Here is a 15,491-nt window from a genome sequence, read left to right on the forward strand (position 1 = left end):
CCGTTAGACTGCCACAATTTTTTTTTTCCTGATTTCTTATAGTGTTTCTTAAAGCCAGGAAGTTGTCATTTGAAATGACTTTAGTTTTGTGTCATGTCTGCGATCTGCTTTTTTCTACAAAATTAAACAACTCATTGAACATCTTCTGAGGCCGGTGATTCCATAATTTTTGCCAGGGGTTGTATTCTTGCAAGCAAATGTTGAAGCTTGAATCTGACTTCACATGATGAGCGTGGCTGTCTCACAAGATCTCAGGTGGGATGACTTGATAGAGGGCAATTTTGGGTCAGAGCACCCCTTCCTCTGCCCCAATGTTTAAGTGGGGTTGATGTATGGAAGCAATGTGGCCCACAACTAAGAATTCTTAAAGTTCAGTGTTCTGCACAATGCAACATGCATACTCAGCAGCAAACAGATGGCTCAAATCAAAATCAGCTCTACCCCGGCAACTCTAGCAGCCCACCAAATTGTACATTTGTGGTCAAATTCTAACCAGACTTCATTTGAGATGACCATTTTCCAAGGTCAGGTCTGGGAACATGTGCTGGTGCCGCATCCACCATACAATAGAATGGTCTTGGATGGCAACTAGCCAGGTAGATCATCAAGCCATCCCCACCTCCAGAAAGTAACCATCTATCTGACACAACCTGGTGATAAGTGGGTCAACTCTGCCTTGGTAGATATCGGGGCACCCATCTCCCTTGTACAGCCTTATGTCCTTCCAGGTACCACTGGTCCACTGTCAGCATCTAACAGCAACCAACATACACCCAGTTGATGACTGTGACCAGGGTGGCCTGAAAAGAACGGAAACTGGGGATGGTCTACAAAGTTCTGGCTCACAACATCCAAGACACATACATCATGGGACTGGACTTGTTGATCTGTGTCAATGTGCCACAGGCAACTATTACCCTCTGCACTGAGACCGTGATTCTCCAGTGTAGGCATAGGAGCATGATTGGGCAAAAGGGAAAACACACTTGTTAAGACCAGAGGAGGGGTGCTGACTACCAGCTCAATAATGAAGACAGACTGTCCTCAGCTTAAGGCACCGTCAGCATTAGTGGCCTTGATGCAGAGCGATATCACCAAGAAAGCATCTCCGTGATGATAATATGTACATTTTTGCAGCTAGAGATGAGTATGGTTGGTGGACCAGGCTGGCTGGTCTAACACAGAGACTTTGTTTGACACAGCCCTTCTGGTTGCAGCCTCACTGGCTGGTCTCCTTTTCTGCTGAAATTAGTTTCAAAGACATGTTCTAAGAACTATAAACTATATAGTCCATGGATCAATCAGGTTTTCATTACCACTTAAGGGGACTAAACTACACAATCCATCTTCAGTATAATACAGGTAAGTCCCTTTGGCATCTTCCTTGTTTTTCCCCTCTCTGGTCACCACAGCAAATCCGAGGTGGATGTGTATGTTGATTTGGCACAAGTTTTACACTGGATGCCCTGCCTGATGCACTGCCATAGTGGAGAATGAGCAGGGGGTGGGGCTTGAACCGGGAACCATCCACACTGTAAACAAGTACACTTAACCAATTGGCCACTACCCCAACCTCAGTATAACATGACCTGCATAAAAATACAGGATAGCCTTCCCAAAAGTTAAAGTTGCTCCAAATTTAGTAAAATATGATGCAAATGTGACAGATTTAGAAAAGAATAGTTTGCATTATCAATTCTGCTTAGTCATCACATTCTGGGGTAACAAATCTGTTGACCTTGTTTGACCATTACTTTGCAGTCCATGCATTCAACACAGTCAAAACTATTCTATTTATTATCCCTATTAGCGCAATCTATAATCAGTTTGCATCACTTTGTAGCCAAAATTTGAGCAACTTTGACTTTTCACCCCTCTACGAGCGGAATTTGACATTTGTCACAATTTTTTCTGTTTTTAACCCATAACATTTTATTTGTAAAGGGACAGTCAAAGCAGGCTTGGAACTCACGGATTAATTATTTTTCAAAATGTTAAATGAGTGGTTACACTGTAGGTGTTCGGCTAAATCTAATATAAACACCGTTGGTTGCTGGCTAGCTAGTATTACATTAGCATTACTTCCCACTTACCGACTCAAACTGAGCCTGGTCATCTTCTGGCAGGTCACCGGTCTCATACACGTCTGGCTCGTTAAAAGCCTTAAAGGTAAATAAGATAAGTAACCATATTAACGTTAACAATCGACTGGCCAACGCCCCGGTTCACTTCGCAGCAACTACACACATTTAGCTAGCAGCTGTTCCTACAACATCACAACGTAACAAGGCTTTAGCGAAAGTGTTAGCACACAAAATAAAACTATTCACTGTACAATTCTCACTCGTGTTCCATCTTTAAACTACAAGTGCACGAGAATGTTGCTAAAGTTAGCGTTAGCTGTTACTGCTTAAAGCTAACTGCTAATTTTCTGCTTCTCTGAATAACTTACAATTCCAGGTAAATTTGCGTATTTAGGATCAGCCATTGCCACCAACAGATCTGTGGGAGGGGAAAAAAATTAACAATAATCCGTGAAATGTTTAATTTATGTACAAAGAATGAGAAATCTAACAACAGCTAAGATGAGCCAGCACTCTCACAGCCGGCGGATGGTCGGCTATCTTAATTTGACAGGGTGCGTTAGATTTCTAACACAAAGGAAGGGCGGTAGTGGCCAGCAGCACCGACGTGTCAATGAAACAGAGCTGAGCGGCCTACTAAGATGAACAAATCAAGCGCCCCGACAAAGCAGGGTAATCCACGCATGCGTTCTACGTAATTCGTCTGACTTGTTTCATTAATAATAATAATAACAATAATAATAATAAAAGACCACAGAGCAAAAAAAAAAACAAAAAAAAAAAAAAAAAACACACAATTAAGTTTTACACACAATACTTTTAGTAACTAAACAACAGTTTACCGTTGTTCGATTTTCATGAACAAGATGCTTGAATTGGCAGTAACTGACCACAGAGTGGCGCTAAAGGTCCGAGCAAAACACTCAATAAATAGTCTAGCTCAAGAATGTAAATTGATATGATGAGTCACTCTGTCGCAAAAAAGGCCAACCTTTCTGAAACTGGTTACGTTTCTGAGTTATTATTATTATTATTACTACTATTATTATTCGATTCATTTATTTAATTCATGAATGAATCTCATCATCTTCAACCGCTTTTCCACGACCCAAACCCGGAAAAGCGGTTGAAGATGAGATTCATTCATTCATTCATTTTCTCAGGGGTGGTGGCCAAATAATAAAGGCGCTTGGTTTCAGGGCAGAAGTTTCTCGGTTCCAAACCCACCCCTGCCGGTTTCTCTATGTAATGTGGAGTTGCGTCAGGAAGGGCATCCGGGGTAAAACTTGTGCCAATTCAACATGCAAATCCACATCAGATCTGCTGTGGTGACCCCAAGTGAAAAACAAGGGAGCAGCTGAAGGGACTTACTTTCATTCATTCATTTTCAGCTGCTTATCTGGGTCCGGGTAACTGTGGCAGCAGAGCAAGCAGCTCAGGTCACTCTTCCCTATCCTCAGCCAAGTCCTGTAACTCTTCCCGGGGGATCCCAAGGCTTTCCCAAACCAGCTGGGAAGTATAATTTCTCCAACGTGTCTTGGGTCTTCCATGGTTCACCACCATATTGTAGAGGAGGGGTTTGTGCGCTCCAGTGATCATGGGAGCTGTGTTGTGTGGAGCATTAGCTCCTGGTAGGGCCACCCTTGGCAAATTGGTATAAGGTGAGGAGACAGACAAAGGGTGATCTTTATGACAGACACAAATAGGGATGGAGTCCATATGGAGTCACCTCGCCCAGATCAGGGAAACCAGGGCCTCGTCCTGGTGCCAGGCCTGTTGGGGGAGGGGGGTGGGGTGGCTCACAGGCAAGTTAAGGTGGATCTACCACAGTAGGACTTGGTTGGGCTCAGCCAGACTAAACAACACATTGCCTTCTCCATGTGGGCTCACTGCCTGCAGGGAGACCATAGAGGGTCTGGTGCGCTCTTCTTTTGGCAGTGAACAAGGGGAAATGCCCACACAGCCAGACACTCAGTTATAATAATAATTATTTATTTATTTATTTATTTTACAGAAGGCAAGTATATCCATGGAAGTGATATTTGCATGCTTAAAATGTGACTTGCAATATTCTATCCAATAAATCTAAACATTTTGCAATGATATTCTATTTCCCGAATGTTATTTTGTTATATTAAAAAAGAAGAAAAAAAGGAAAAAAGTGACAATTCAAAGTTTTTTGTTAAACCAAAACTATTTCCACAATATTCCAAAATGTCCCGATGGTCATCTCACATCCACTTTTGTTTATGGTTCAAACCCTTCGTGAGAGTTCCAACCACTGTTTAATAAAGCTGTCAAAAATAGAATCTGCTATATGGGACAGTACATTTGCAGACGAAGCTCATTGTATTTTCTAATTCAAAAAAAGTTTGCATTATTGCATGAAATAGTCTATCATAATTTGACATTTTTCTTAAATTCAAAATGTAAACGATAGCACCACTACCTGGTGTAAAATAATACTGATAATAATAATAATAATAAACATCATTTTATGCACTTATGTGTATGTGTGCATGTTTTGCTTCAGTACTTTACAGACCAAGTGAAGTCACTGAGAGAACCCCTTTTTTTTAAATTCCAAGAGCACAGTGGATATATTCACATTAAAGATAGTGTTAAATCAACTCTATCATAGGGTTACATAAATTCAGTTATTATTAGTTGCCATGGTGAATAGTCTGTCTCAGTGCACACAAAAATGACCTTACTAAAATGGTGCTGTCAGCGTCCCTGCACGTGATTCCACCTAAAAACTGTGATGTAGTTAAACCTGATGGTGCCACAACTTGGTCGGCGGAGTTTGGTAGCCGGGAAACGAGTTGGAGTTGGAGCTCTTCTTGCAGCTTGCGGCGCTCAGTGGTGCTGATGAGAGAGTCGCTCCTTAGCCACGCCCCGCCTCCAGTGAGGGAGCAGTGATGACTGATGCAAAGCATGCTTCTGCACAGCCTGCAGCCTGCCGACTGGACTCCCCCCGTTACAACTCTCACTCTGCTCTCAGCCGTTCAGCTGCATCTCTTTTTCCTCTTTTTTTAATTTTATTTTTACCTTTCTTTGTGTAAAACACGTCCACTCTGCCAGTCTCGTTGTGCATGTGGGCATAGCCTGAGCCTGCAACCAAGTGGTCTACAGGACAACGTGGTTTATCATAATTTTTTTTTAAATTATTATTATTATTTTTAATTATTTACTTGTAGAATTTCTTCCTTTTCTTTTGGAAGCACATCCATTATTTCCTCTACAATGGCTGATGCAAATGCAGAATGCAATATCAAGGTGCTGTGTCGGTTTCGCCCGCTCAACCAGTCCGAAATGATCCGTGGAGATAAGTTCATCCCAGTATTTCAAGGAGAAGACACCGTCATCCTCTCGGTAAGTTATTTTATTTACTGCTGTCATCATCTTTTTTTTTTTTTTTTATCTTGCCGTGCAGCTCATGTGAGCTGTCACGTCTCATCTCACGCATCACATACAGTCTCCTGGCGGGGATCAAAGTTGCTAAGAATAGCTCAGATCAATACGATAGTAAGAGTGACATGCTGCATAATTAGCTTTCCCAAATCTTTCACTCTAGGCTCAACCTTAGAAGAAAAAGGAGGGACTACATTCCTGAACACATCTGGAACAAACACTCTTGTGTATTTTTAGATCAGTTGCTTGCATGATTCCTGAATAAAATTCAGTGTAAGATCAATCAACTCAGAGAGTATGAGTTTTGCCAGCACAGTGGTAAAATAAGAACTTAAAAAGTCATCGGCTTTTGAGATAGCATGTGGTGGCTTAGACCCCACCTTCATAATTCCTACCTCATTAATTGCTGCTTTGCTACTGATGATCTGCTGGATCTTGATGTGTTTCCTGTCTTAATATTATTCAGGATTGATGGTTTTTTTTTTTGTTTTTTTTTTGCTTTTATGCATGGCTACATCACAGGTCATTCATATGCAATGACATTCATCATTATGCATTTCAGCTCGTTGGATTGTGTTTGGCTTTTTGTATAATATCAGCGATGAAAATGTACCAGCTGTGAAAATATAATTGTGATGACTACTTGCCCAGAGCTGAGGTTAACCGTGTGATTTCTGCAGTGACATTTGTATCACAAACCGCTGCAGGTGCATTCTAAATGCAAATATTCCAATCGTGCAGATGCACATAAAAAAATCAAGGCCAAGTTTATCCATTTAGATGCAAAAAATATAGAGATGTGCACAGATCCTTGCATCCAGAGATGGCCACGCAGGCGCCCACAACAGCATGCATGAACCCCCACACACATGCATTATCAGAGAGAGAGAGACAGAGACACACACACACTCACACACACAAAGAGACAGATAGCGAGAGAAAGCGAACATGAGGGGCCCACAAAAATATCCATTTAGCCAGAGGGTGCACTCAACTGAGGTTGAAGACAGCAGAAAATCCCTATGGTCTTTCACTGTTGTAACACAACCACACATGCACATTGAGATGCATGAAGGTGGGCTGTTTATGCTCTGCATGGATGTCTGGCATCTCGTCTTGTACCATCTAGCAGCAGGATGCCTTCCGCAAGCAAACCAAATGCTCATTATAGCATTATTTTGATGCTGTTTGGGGTTAGCAGTTTGGTTTTATAACAGCTTGAGGCCGCTCGTGTGTGGCAATTTAGACGTATCCTGGGTGTATTTATTCAAAAGCACAACCAGAGAATGACAAATTCAAATGTTTCTTCTTGTGGATGGTGAATGTATTTGTGTTTATTGCCTACATTTTGCTCAAAAAGCCAAGAGCCAGTTTTAGAAAACTCAGAAGGTTGGGTCTGATGTCTAAAAGAACCCATTAAATCTCTGGGGAAGACAACAAACCAAATCGTAAGCAGATAATCTTTTAAGTGATAGAAACAAGTCAATGTAATCTCAATCACAAATGTATTTGTTTGGCTCCTTATTCGTGCAGTGTTTCAAACCTGCTTCACTAAATTAGACAAACCAAAGTACAGCTACAGTCAAAAACGAATCTCTGGAGAGCTGCAATGAATAACTTTGCAATGCTGCAACATCTACTCCACATACGGTGCCCATGACATAAATATCAACTTTTCACTGCCAAGCACTGCTGAGATGAAGCCATAACTCTAAAACAGAGCTGCTCTCATAAAACTTGCAAAGACTGCAGGAAATCACCTGCTGCACCATCTACTCCACATGATGTACTATGAGCTATCCATTGGTTAGCTTCCAGGTTTTGGCACAAACCCAAATGTGCACACAGGTGCAACATCTACTCCACATGATGATGACATAGTGATGATGTAAATATGAACTGTACACTGCCCAGCACTGGGGAGATATTGTCATAACTCTAACAAATGCAAATATAATAATGAAACATGCTGTAATATTGTGCTCCACATGAAGTACTATGATGTGAACATGAAATTTGCATGGATGTGATTGAAATACTCTCCCTTCTCCCTCTGACTTTGTCCTTTTCCCCCATTTAGCTCATTCATGTCAATGTTTCTGTGAAGGCTCTCAGTTGTCCAGGTGGTTTCCATAGTAGAGAAGCTTGAATCTTCATCTGGACTGGGTTGCTTGACGCAAGGATGTTTTTCTTCAAATCTCAGAAGCTTCCGCAGCTAAATTTCTTGCTCTGGTAGTCTGACTTCTGTCTTGACTCTTGTAGAGAAGAATAACAGAAGCCACAAAAGCTGGAGTTTTAAACCTAACCAGACCCCTCCTACCGAGAGGCAGACTGCTATAGGCTAGTGACTTAACAATTGCTCTAATTAGCACCTATTGTGCTCTAGTTAGCACTCTCCTAATGACAAGGTAGCTGTCTCACCTAACGATGGGACTGACGCCTCTCCTGACGGCTCCCTGATGACGTGAATGACTGATTACCACTACAGCTTTTGTGGCTTCTGTTATTCTTCTCTACAAGAGTCAAGACAGAAGTCAGACTACCAGAGCAAGAAATTTAGCTGAGGAAGCTTCTACGATTTGAAGCAAAATGTCCTCACGTCAAGCAAGCCAGTCCAGTCGAAATTCAAGCTTCTCTACCATTCATGTCAATGTGCAATGCAGTGTGGATTCTCTGACAACTCTAGATGTGAACTAAGCTGTAATGTTATCTCCAAACTGACAAAACGATACACTAAATATGTGGATTTGTGTGTGTGTGTGTGTGTGTGTGTGTGTGTGTGTGTGTGTGTGTGTGTGTGTGTGTGTGTGGGTGGGTGGGTGGGAGCTCTACCATTTTGCAAATTTTTTGACACATAGCCACTGTGGCAGTGTGACAGTAGATGAAATCAATATTACATTCAAATGGTTCTGTCATCTGGACTAACCAATCCAGCCATAGTGGATAGCACAAGAAACAGCTATAACCCCCAATGAAAAAAGTTGGGATAATATGGGGAAAAAACAAACAAACTGAGTTTTTACATTTACACTGACTTCTGTTTCATTTAAGTTAGTAGTATGAGCCACAGATATTTTGTGTTATGTCTCATCAACTTCATTTCATTTCTTAATATACATCCAATCCTGCATTTAAGGCAAGTGACATATTTGAAAAATGTTGGGACAAGGGCAATTTAGGATGAGTAATGAGGCAATAATAATAATAACAATAATAATGCTATTTCAAAGAAGTTATGTCAACAGGTGATTGTAATCATGATTTAGTACAAAAGCAGTATCCACAAAAGTCTGAGTCTTTGAGGAGCTAAGATGGGCTAAGGATCTCCAGTTTGTCAACACATGCCTGATAAAATTATTGAAGTGCTTAAAAACAACATTTGGGAAGGGATTTGCATATTTTTACACTGCATAATATCATTAAATGATTCAAGAAATCAGGAGGAAGCATCAAGAAGTATCATTCATCAATAGCTGATATAACATATGAGCAAGGGATTACTTTGGGAAACCTTTTCAGGCAGACTCAAGCATGACGAGATAATGTCTGCATACGAAGTCCATAGTCCCTGGACATAAAAGAAAATGGCCATAAAGGCTGTTTTGAACTTTGACAGAAGTATTTTCAGTGAAATTTTCATGTCAGTTCATACAGAGTGACCTTCTTAAACTGATTTGGGATGAAATGATTCATAGAAGTAGAGAGACTGGAATGCTAACTCAAGATCTCGTTCCATTGAGTTCTGTTTGTGAGCTTGTGACCCCAAGATTTCAGCCACTCAGCCACGAGACTTGATCCGTCTCGGCCAGCTTGCACTCGGCCGAGACGGATGCATTTTTCTCTTCTCCCTCCCTCCTTATCTTTCCTGCTTCTGTGGCGTGTTGTCTGTGAGGCTGTAGCTTTGCTCTTCTGGAAAACGACAAAAATGGATCTGTTAAAGTGGTCTCTGAACGCAATTGACACTATTTTTTCTACAAGACATTCGGGGGCGGAGGACCCGACCTGTCCTGCCGGGACGCATGTGATGGGTTACGTGATGGACTCGTGGAGGAGATGGCAGGTCATGTGCCTTTACATGCTTTCTGTGGAGGACGTCGAAGATGTGTACATATTCGGCTTGGTGGTGACCGGCTTTCTGATGTGTGGAGCGGGCACTATGCTGGTTTACCGGAAAATCAAGAAAGTGGAAGCAGCTTTGATTGGTCCTTCCAGGCTGCCCTACATGATTGATTCGATTGGGAAGGCAGTGGCTGCGCAGTCGGCGGGGGTTAACCGCATGTTGGAAAACATCTCGAGCAGGATTGCAGCCCTGGAAACCCACTCTGACCGTCTGTGAAGACCACATTCTACATTCAGATGCATTGAGAGCCACTCTGCTCTCAGAACTGTGGAATCTTTTAGGCGTCTGCTAATCTGGCTATTCATTTGGCTTCCCCAAATACAGCTGCACTTCAAGGTCGCTGTGATAAAGCCTCCTCAGAAGATCAACACTTAAGCCTCGCTCCCTGGTCTTCCCCCCTCCCCTCAGCTTCTCCAGCTCTGACGTTGACTGTGTTAGGACTGTTCAGGACTGCTCAGACTGCGCAGGGCTGCCCCCTCCCCCTCCAGGATTGTCGGACAAGGCCGTTGACGGCGCCAAACAGGCTGCCTCCGGAGTTTTCTGATAAACTGGACCTTTTCAAATCTCGGTTGTCGTCCTGTGTCCTTGTTTTTGTCTGTGTGATTATTGTTTTTCTGTGATGGGGATTTTTTTCCTCATTGCCGCTGTGTAATGCAGCGGCTATGAGGGTTTTTTTTCTCCTTTTCCCTCGTGTTTTGCTTTCATATATATGTTTTATGTACCGGGCCGGCCTATGTGTTGTGTGTTGTGTTTTTGTTGTTTGCTATGGGTCGGTGTTGGTTTGCTCAGCCCTGCTGTTGACCAAGGCAGGGATGTACATCTGGAGCTGGTCCCCGGGCGCCTAATGGTGACTTCTGCTCCTACTGGCAATTAGGATGGGTTAAATGCAGTAGACACATTTCATTGTGCAGGGAACATGTTCTTCTGTGCATATGACAATAAAATTTCTTTGAATCCTTGAATCCTTGAATAATTTTTTCTGGTCGTCTGCCAGCAATACACCAGATGCGCTTTTAAAGCACAGTTTCTGCACGTTTTCTTGCATTTTCTGCCGTGGGTTCAGCAAGTTATCCCCTTGAAGTATGTTCAAATGTAGCTTGAATGAAGTTCTTATTGATTTTAAATCGTATTCAGGACAAAAACATGCTAATATTATTGATAAGAGCATGCAGACTGTCAGGAACTGTGGAGGAAAATCACAGTCAATAATCATTAATTACTCATAAAACATGTATAAAAATACAATAAAAGCACACATCATTCGTCATTTAAAAAGCATCATAGTAAACATTTTAGAAAATACGTTTATCTACTTGTTGATTTTAACCATTTCACGCTCCTGCTATGAGACAGTGATTGTGGCGCAGTGGTAAAGTTTGTGGGTTCAAATTCTGAGTGGCATTTTTTAAACCAGGGTTATTTAACGGTGGGGTTCTGTATTGCGTCTTCTTTTATGTATTATTTATATCAACCCAGTGATCTTCGCTAATTATATAGCTGGTTTTTATTTATTTTCCTCCACATCAGCAGCGTGATGTGATGCAGCTTGTCCCACAGTGTGAGCAGCTGCAGCAGCTGCTGTAATTTGACCAAATTCGCACTATGTGTGAATTCCAATTCCAGTAAAAGTCATCAAACACCATCATAAAATCATCAATCAATAAAAATCAAACACCGTAAAATAATCACAATATTTCTTTAAAGGAATAACACTTGGAGCATTTACCACATGATGAGGGAGGGTGTTCAACAAAGTTACAACTCTTTTTTGAAAAAAAATATTTGTTGAGTCATATCTGCACCTTTGCACCTCAAAAATGCAAGAGTGACCTCTCAAACATGAATAAACTCTATTTTGGAATATATATACGAGGTCTATCAGAAAAGTATCCTACCTTTTTATTTAAAAAAAAAACTAGATGGATTTGAATGACGTGCGATTACACCAATCATGCTTGAACCCTCGTGCGCATGCGTGAGTTTATACACGCGTGTCGGTGACGTCATTTCCCTGTGGGCAGGCCTTGAGTGAGATGTGGTCCCGCCCTCTCGGCTGAATTCCTTTGTTTCACACGCTGCTCGAGACGGCGCGCGTTACTTTATCAACATTTTTTCTGGACCTGTGAGGAATATCCGAGTGGACACTATTCGAGAAATTAAGCTGGTTTTCGGTGAAAAGTTTAACGGCTGATGAGAGATTATGGGGTGTTTCTGTCGCTGTAAGGACTTCCCACGGAGCGGGACGTCGCGCTTCCAGGCGCCGTCGTCGGCCTGTTTCGACCTGAAAACATCCTAATTTAAGGCTTAATTCACCCAGGATGCCGTGAGAGAACAGAGAAGATTCAGAAGAGGCCGGCATGAGGACTTTATGCGGATATTCCACTGTTTAAGGACATTTTTTAATGAAAGACGTGCGCGCAAATTTGCCGAGTCGTTTCCGTGACGACTCGATGAATCTGTGTGCGCCGCAACAGGAAAAACACCTCCGTGTTGAAAACCATTTGTAAAATTCAGGCGGCTTTTGATGGCTTTCAACAAGTGAGTAACTGAGAAATTGTTTAACAGCTTGGGCATGTTCCAACTTGCCCATTAAGGTTTCCAACGGAGGTGTTTTTCCTCTCGCGACCCCCCGTGGTCGGGTCCGGCCCGACACGCGACTCTGCCCGCACGTTCTCTCATTACAAAATGTCCGTTAACAATGGAATGTCCGAATAAACTCCTCATGCCGACTTCTTCTGAAAGTTCTCTGTTCTCTGACGAATTCCAGGGTCAACAGAGCCTGAAATGTGGAAGTTTTCAACTTGAAACGGCGAGACGCTGCCGCCTCGGAGCGCAGATCGCCGTCAGGCACCGTGGGCCGTCCTTACGGCGACACTACCAGACCAAAATCTCTCATCAGCCGTTAAAATTTTTACCGAAAACCAGCTGAATTTATCGAATGGTGTCCACTCAGTTGTGCCTTACAGTTTTGAAAAAAATTTTGATCAAACAAAGCAGCAGTCTCTGAGCCATTCCTAAACAATGAAAAAATCGACGAGAAGGTGGGCCACTCCTCACTCAAAGACTGCCCACAGGCGAATGACGTAACCGACAGGCGTGAAAAAACTCTCGCATGCCCACGAGGGTTCAAGCATGTCTGATGTAATCACACGTGATTCAAATCCATATGGTTTTTGAAAAAAAATAATAAGGTTGGATACTTTTCTAATAGACCTCGTATATATATATATATATATATATATATATATATATATATATATATATATATATATATGTATGTGCGTGTGTGTGTATTCCGGGTATTCCGGGGTTGGGGATTTTAGTCAGTCCAACGACATCTTGCAGAGATGTGTGGGATATCCAGCCCAGTCTCACGTTTTTTTTTTCGTGCTCCCGTGACAAATAAGTCAAAATTTCGTGACTGGGTTTTTTTTTTTAACTCACTATTCCTACCCCTACTCCTACCCCTGACTCTAACCTTAACCATAACCTAATCTTACTCTTCCCCCCCACCCTAACCATAACCACCCCGACTCCCCCGTGTCACTTTTATTTTCGTGCAGCCATCATGGAATGAATTAGAATTAATTCGTGCTGCCATGACGAAAATGAGGTGCTTTTTGTCACAATATCACAAATCAATAGATTAATGTATATTTCGTGCTGCTGAATCACGGCTTGCCGTGACACCAGGTTGGGATATTAGAAGGTTGCAGGCCTCACTGCAGCAATTTCTATTTTTTTTCCCCGCAGGAGAAATATTGGCAGACATCAATCTTGAAGATTGATATTGTTCCAGAAGAACCACCCTCTTTTGCTGAACAACAATACTCATTGTTAAGAACAATTCACATTTTCCTTACCTAGCTGACCTAATTAAACCCTATGTACCGGCCCGGGCTTTGCGTTCTCAGGGTGCAGGACTACTTTGTGTCCCTTGGGTTAATAAATAGTCTACGGGTCACAGAGCTTTCTCTTCTCGTGCCCCTGTTCTGTGGAATGATCTCCCTGCATTAATAAAACAGTCAGATTCTGTAGAGACTTTCAAGTCCAGACTTAAGACACGCTTATTTTCCCTTTCGTATGGCTAGCATACTGGCATAGTATGTTTCTATGCTTTTTACTCTTTTAATTCATTTTATTAGGAAGTGTTTTTGTAATTTGTGTCTGCATTTGTATCGGTAGCATTGCCCAAGCAGAGGGTCACCCTTTGAGTCTGGTCTGCTTGAGGTTTCTTCCTCAAATCATCAGAGGGAGTTTTTCCTTACCACTGTCACCTGTGTGCTTGCTCTTGGGGTTGGTAAGGTTAGACCTTGCTTGTGTTAAGCCCCTTGAGGCAACTTGGTTGTGATTTGGCACTATATAAAATTAAATAAATTGAAATTTTATTTTCAGTCATAAATTATTTCAATATCACTGAGGAATCACACAGTCAATACTCATTTATTTATCATTTATTTCAGTCCACACAAATCAAAGAAAATATGAGAGGCATCATGGAGGACCTGACACCTGCCTTCAGTTTCTATCAAGCTGCCAAAACTGAAAAAATCACCAGCAAGGTTTTATGATTTAAATTGACATAAAAGTTTTGTAGTTTCAGAATTGTGCATACTATCAGAGAAGCATCTGAGTCGTTGCATCATCAAGACGTCCAGGATATCTGGGATCAACTGTGAGGCCTCACAGGCGGCATTCTACCAGACGGCGGCTGACAGGATGACGCAGGTGACCGCCGTCACAGAAGACCACCAGCTGACCACATGGCTGGCACTGCGGGTGTTGGATGCTGTTGGATGCTAAGTCGAGGAGTTCGCAGTCTAGCAATGTGGCCAGCCATGTTGGGCGGATCTCAAGCCACACTTTGTTCCCTCAGATAAATCAGTATTTAGAGTAAAACAGAAATCATCAGTATTTAGAGAACTGATTGAGTTCATTTTGTAAAATCAATATTAACACAGAAAGGTGAATGTATCAATGATACACGGATGGAACAATGAAACATAAAGGCATATTTCCATTGTGGTCCATGTGAGGCTAAAACCTGACAACACTGAGGAGCTCGATTAAACACAGATTGCAAAGACATTATAGTCTCATCAATCAGTGTAAGTAGCAATAGGTGTATAGTTTATATATAATCATTTACACTGTGACACCAATGAAGTACAAATTTAGCAGAGAACAATAAGATCTGAATAAATTCAAATAAATAGCAACTGTATCCCTGTAGAAGTGTAGACGACAAATTTAGTTTCAGACAAGGAAAACAACAATAAATAACACCGAGATTCAGACTATAAAATAATGAACTAGAAGATAAGCTAGTCTTTTGGACCAGAAATCACATTAAAAAAAAATTAAAATGGCTGAATAAAATTAGCTGACTGAATAAAATTGACTTTAACTGTCTTAAAACTTGCCTTGTTTCTAATCGACTGCAAGATCTATATTTTACATAAGATATATTTGATCTGAATGGTTCCTGACATGTGGGATACATGGGTTAGATCTTGATCTTTGTTTCCAAACCGTCCATCCATCCATCCATTTTCTTCTGCTTTATCCGGAGTCGGGTCGCGGGGGCAGCAGCTCAAGCAAAGCCGCCCAGACCTCCCGATCCACACACACCTCCCCCAGCTCCTCCGGGGGAACCCCAAGGCGTTCCCAAGCCAGCCGAGAGATGTAATCCTTCCAGCATGTCCTGGGTCTTCCCCGGGGCCTCCTCCCAATGAGACGTGCCCGGAACACCTCTCCAGCGAGGCGTCCAGGGGGCATCCGGAAAAGATGCCCGAGCCACCTGAACTGACTCCTTTCGACATGGAGGAGCAGCGGCTCGACTCCGAGCATGGCCTCGGATTTGGAGGTGCTGA

The 15,491-nt window shown here is 42.1% G+C and overlaps 2 protein-coding genes across 4 annotated transcripts in view; one reads left to right on the forward strand and one right to left on the reverse strand.

The window, feature by feature from the left end:
* The window catches only part of dctn2 (dynactin 2 (p50)), a 48,607-nt gene extending 45,966 nt beyond the window's left edge, over positions 1-2,641 (reverse strand). For 2 of the 3 annotated variants that reach the window (XM_034166138.1, XM_034166136.1), the window contains exons 1-2: positions 2,453-2,641; positions 2,094-2,162 (exon numbers count right to left, since the gene is read on the reverse strand). In XM_034166138.1, coding sequence (XP_034022029.1) covers positions 2,094-2,162; positions 2,453-2,488 — 105 coding nt within the window. In that variant the 5' untranslated portion in view covers positions 2,489-2,641. The remainder of the gene's footprint in view (positions 1-2,093; positions 2,163-2,452) is intronic. The other variant, XM_034166137.1, reaches the window with a different exon arrangement.
* Positions 2,642-5,059: 2,418 nt separating this feature from the next.
* Positions 5,060-15,491, forward strand: part of kif5ab (kinesin family member 5A, b) — a 321,264-nt gene continuing 310,832 nt past the window's right edge. The window contains 1 exon segment of the mRNA XM_034166139.1: positions 5,060-5,459. Coding sequence (XP_034022030.1) covers positions 5,331-5,459 — 129 coding nt within the window. The 5' untranslated portion in view covers positions 5,060-5,330.

Source organism: Thalassophryne amazonica, chromosome 3 (genome assembly GCF_902500255.1).
Source record: "Thalassophryne amazonica chromosome 3, fThaAma1.1, whole genome shotgun sequence".
Classification (NCBI taxonomy): domain Eukaryota; kingdom Metazoa; phylum Chordata; class Actinopteri; order Batrachoidiformes; family Batrachoididae; genus Thalassophryne; species Thalassophryne amazonica.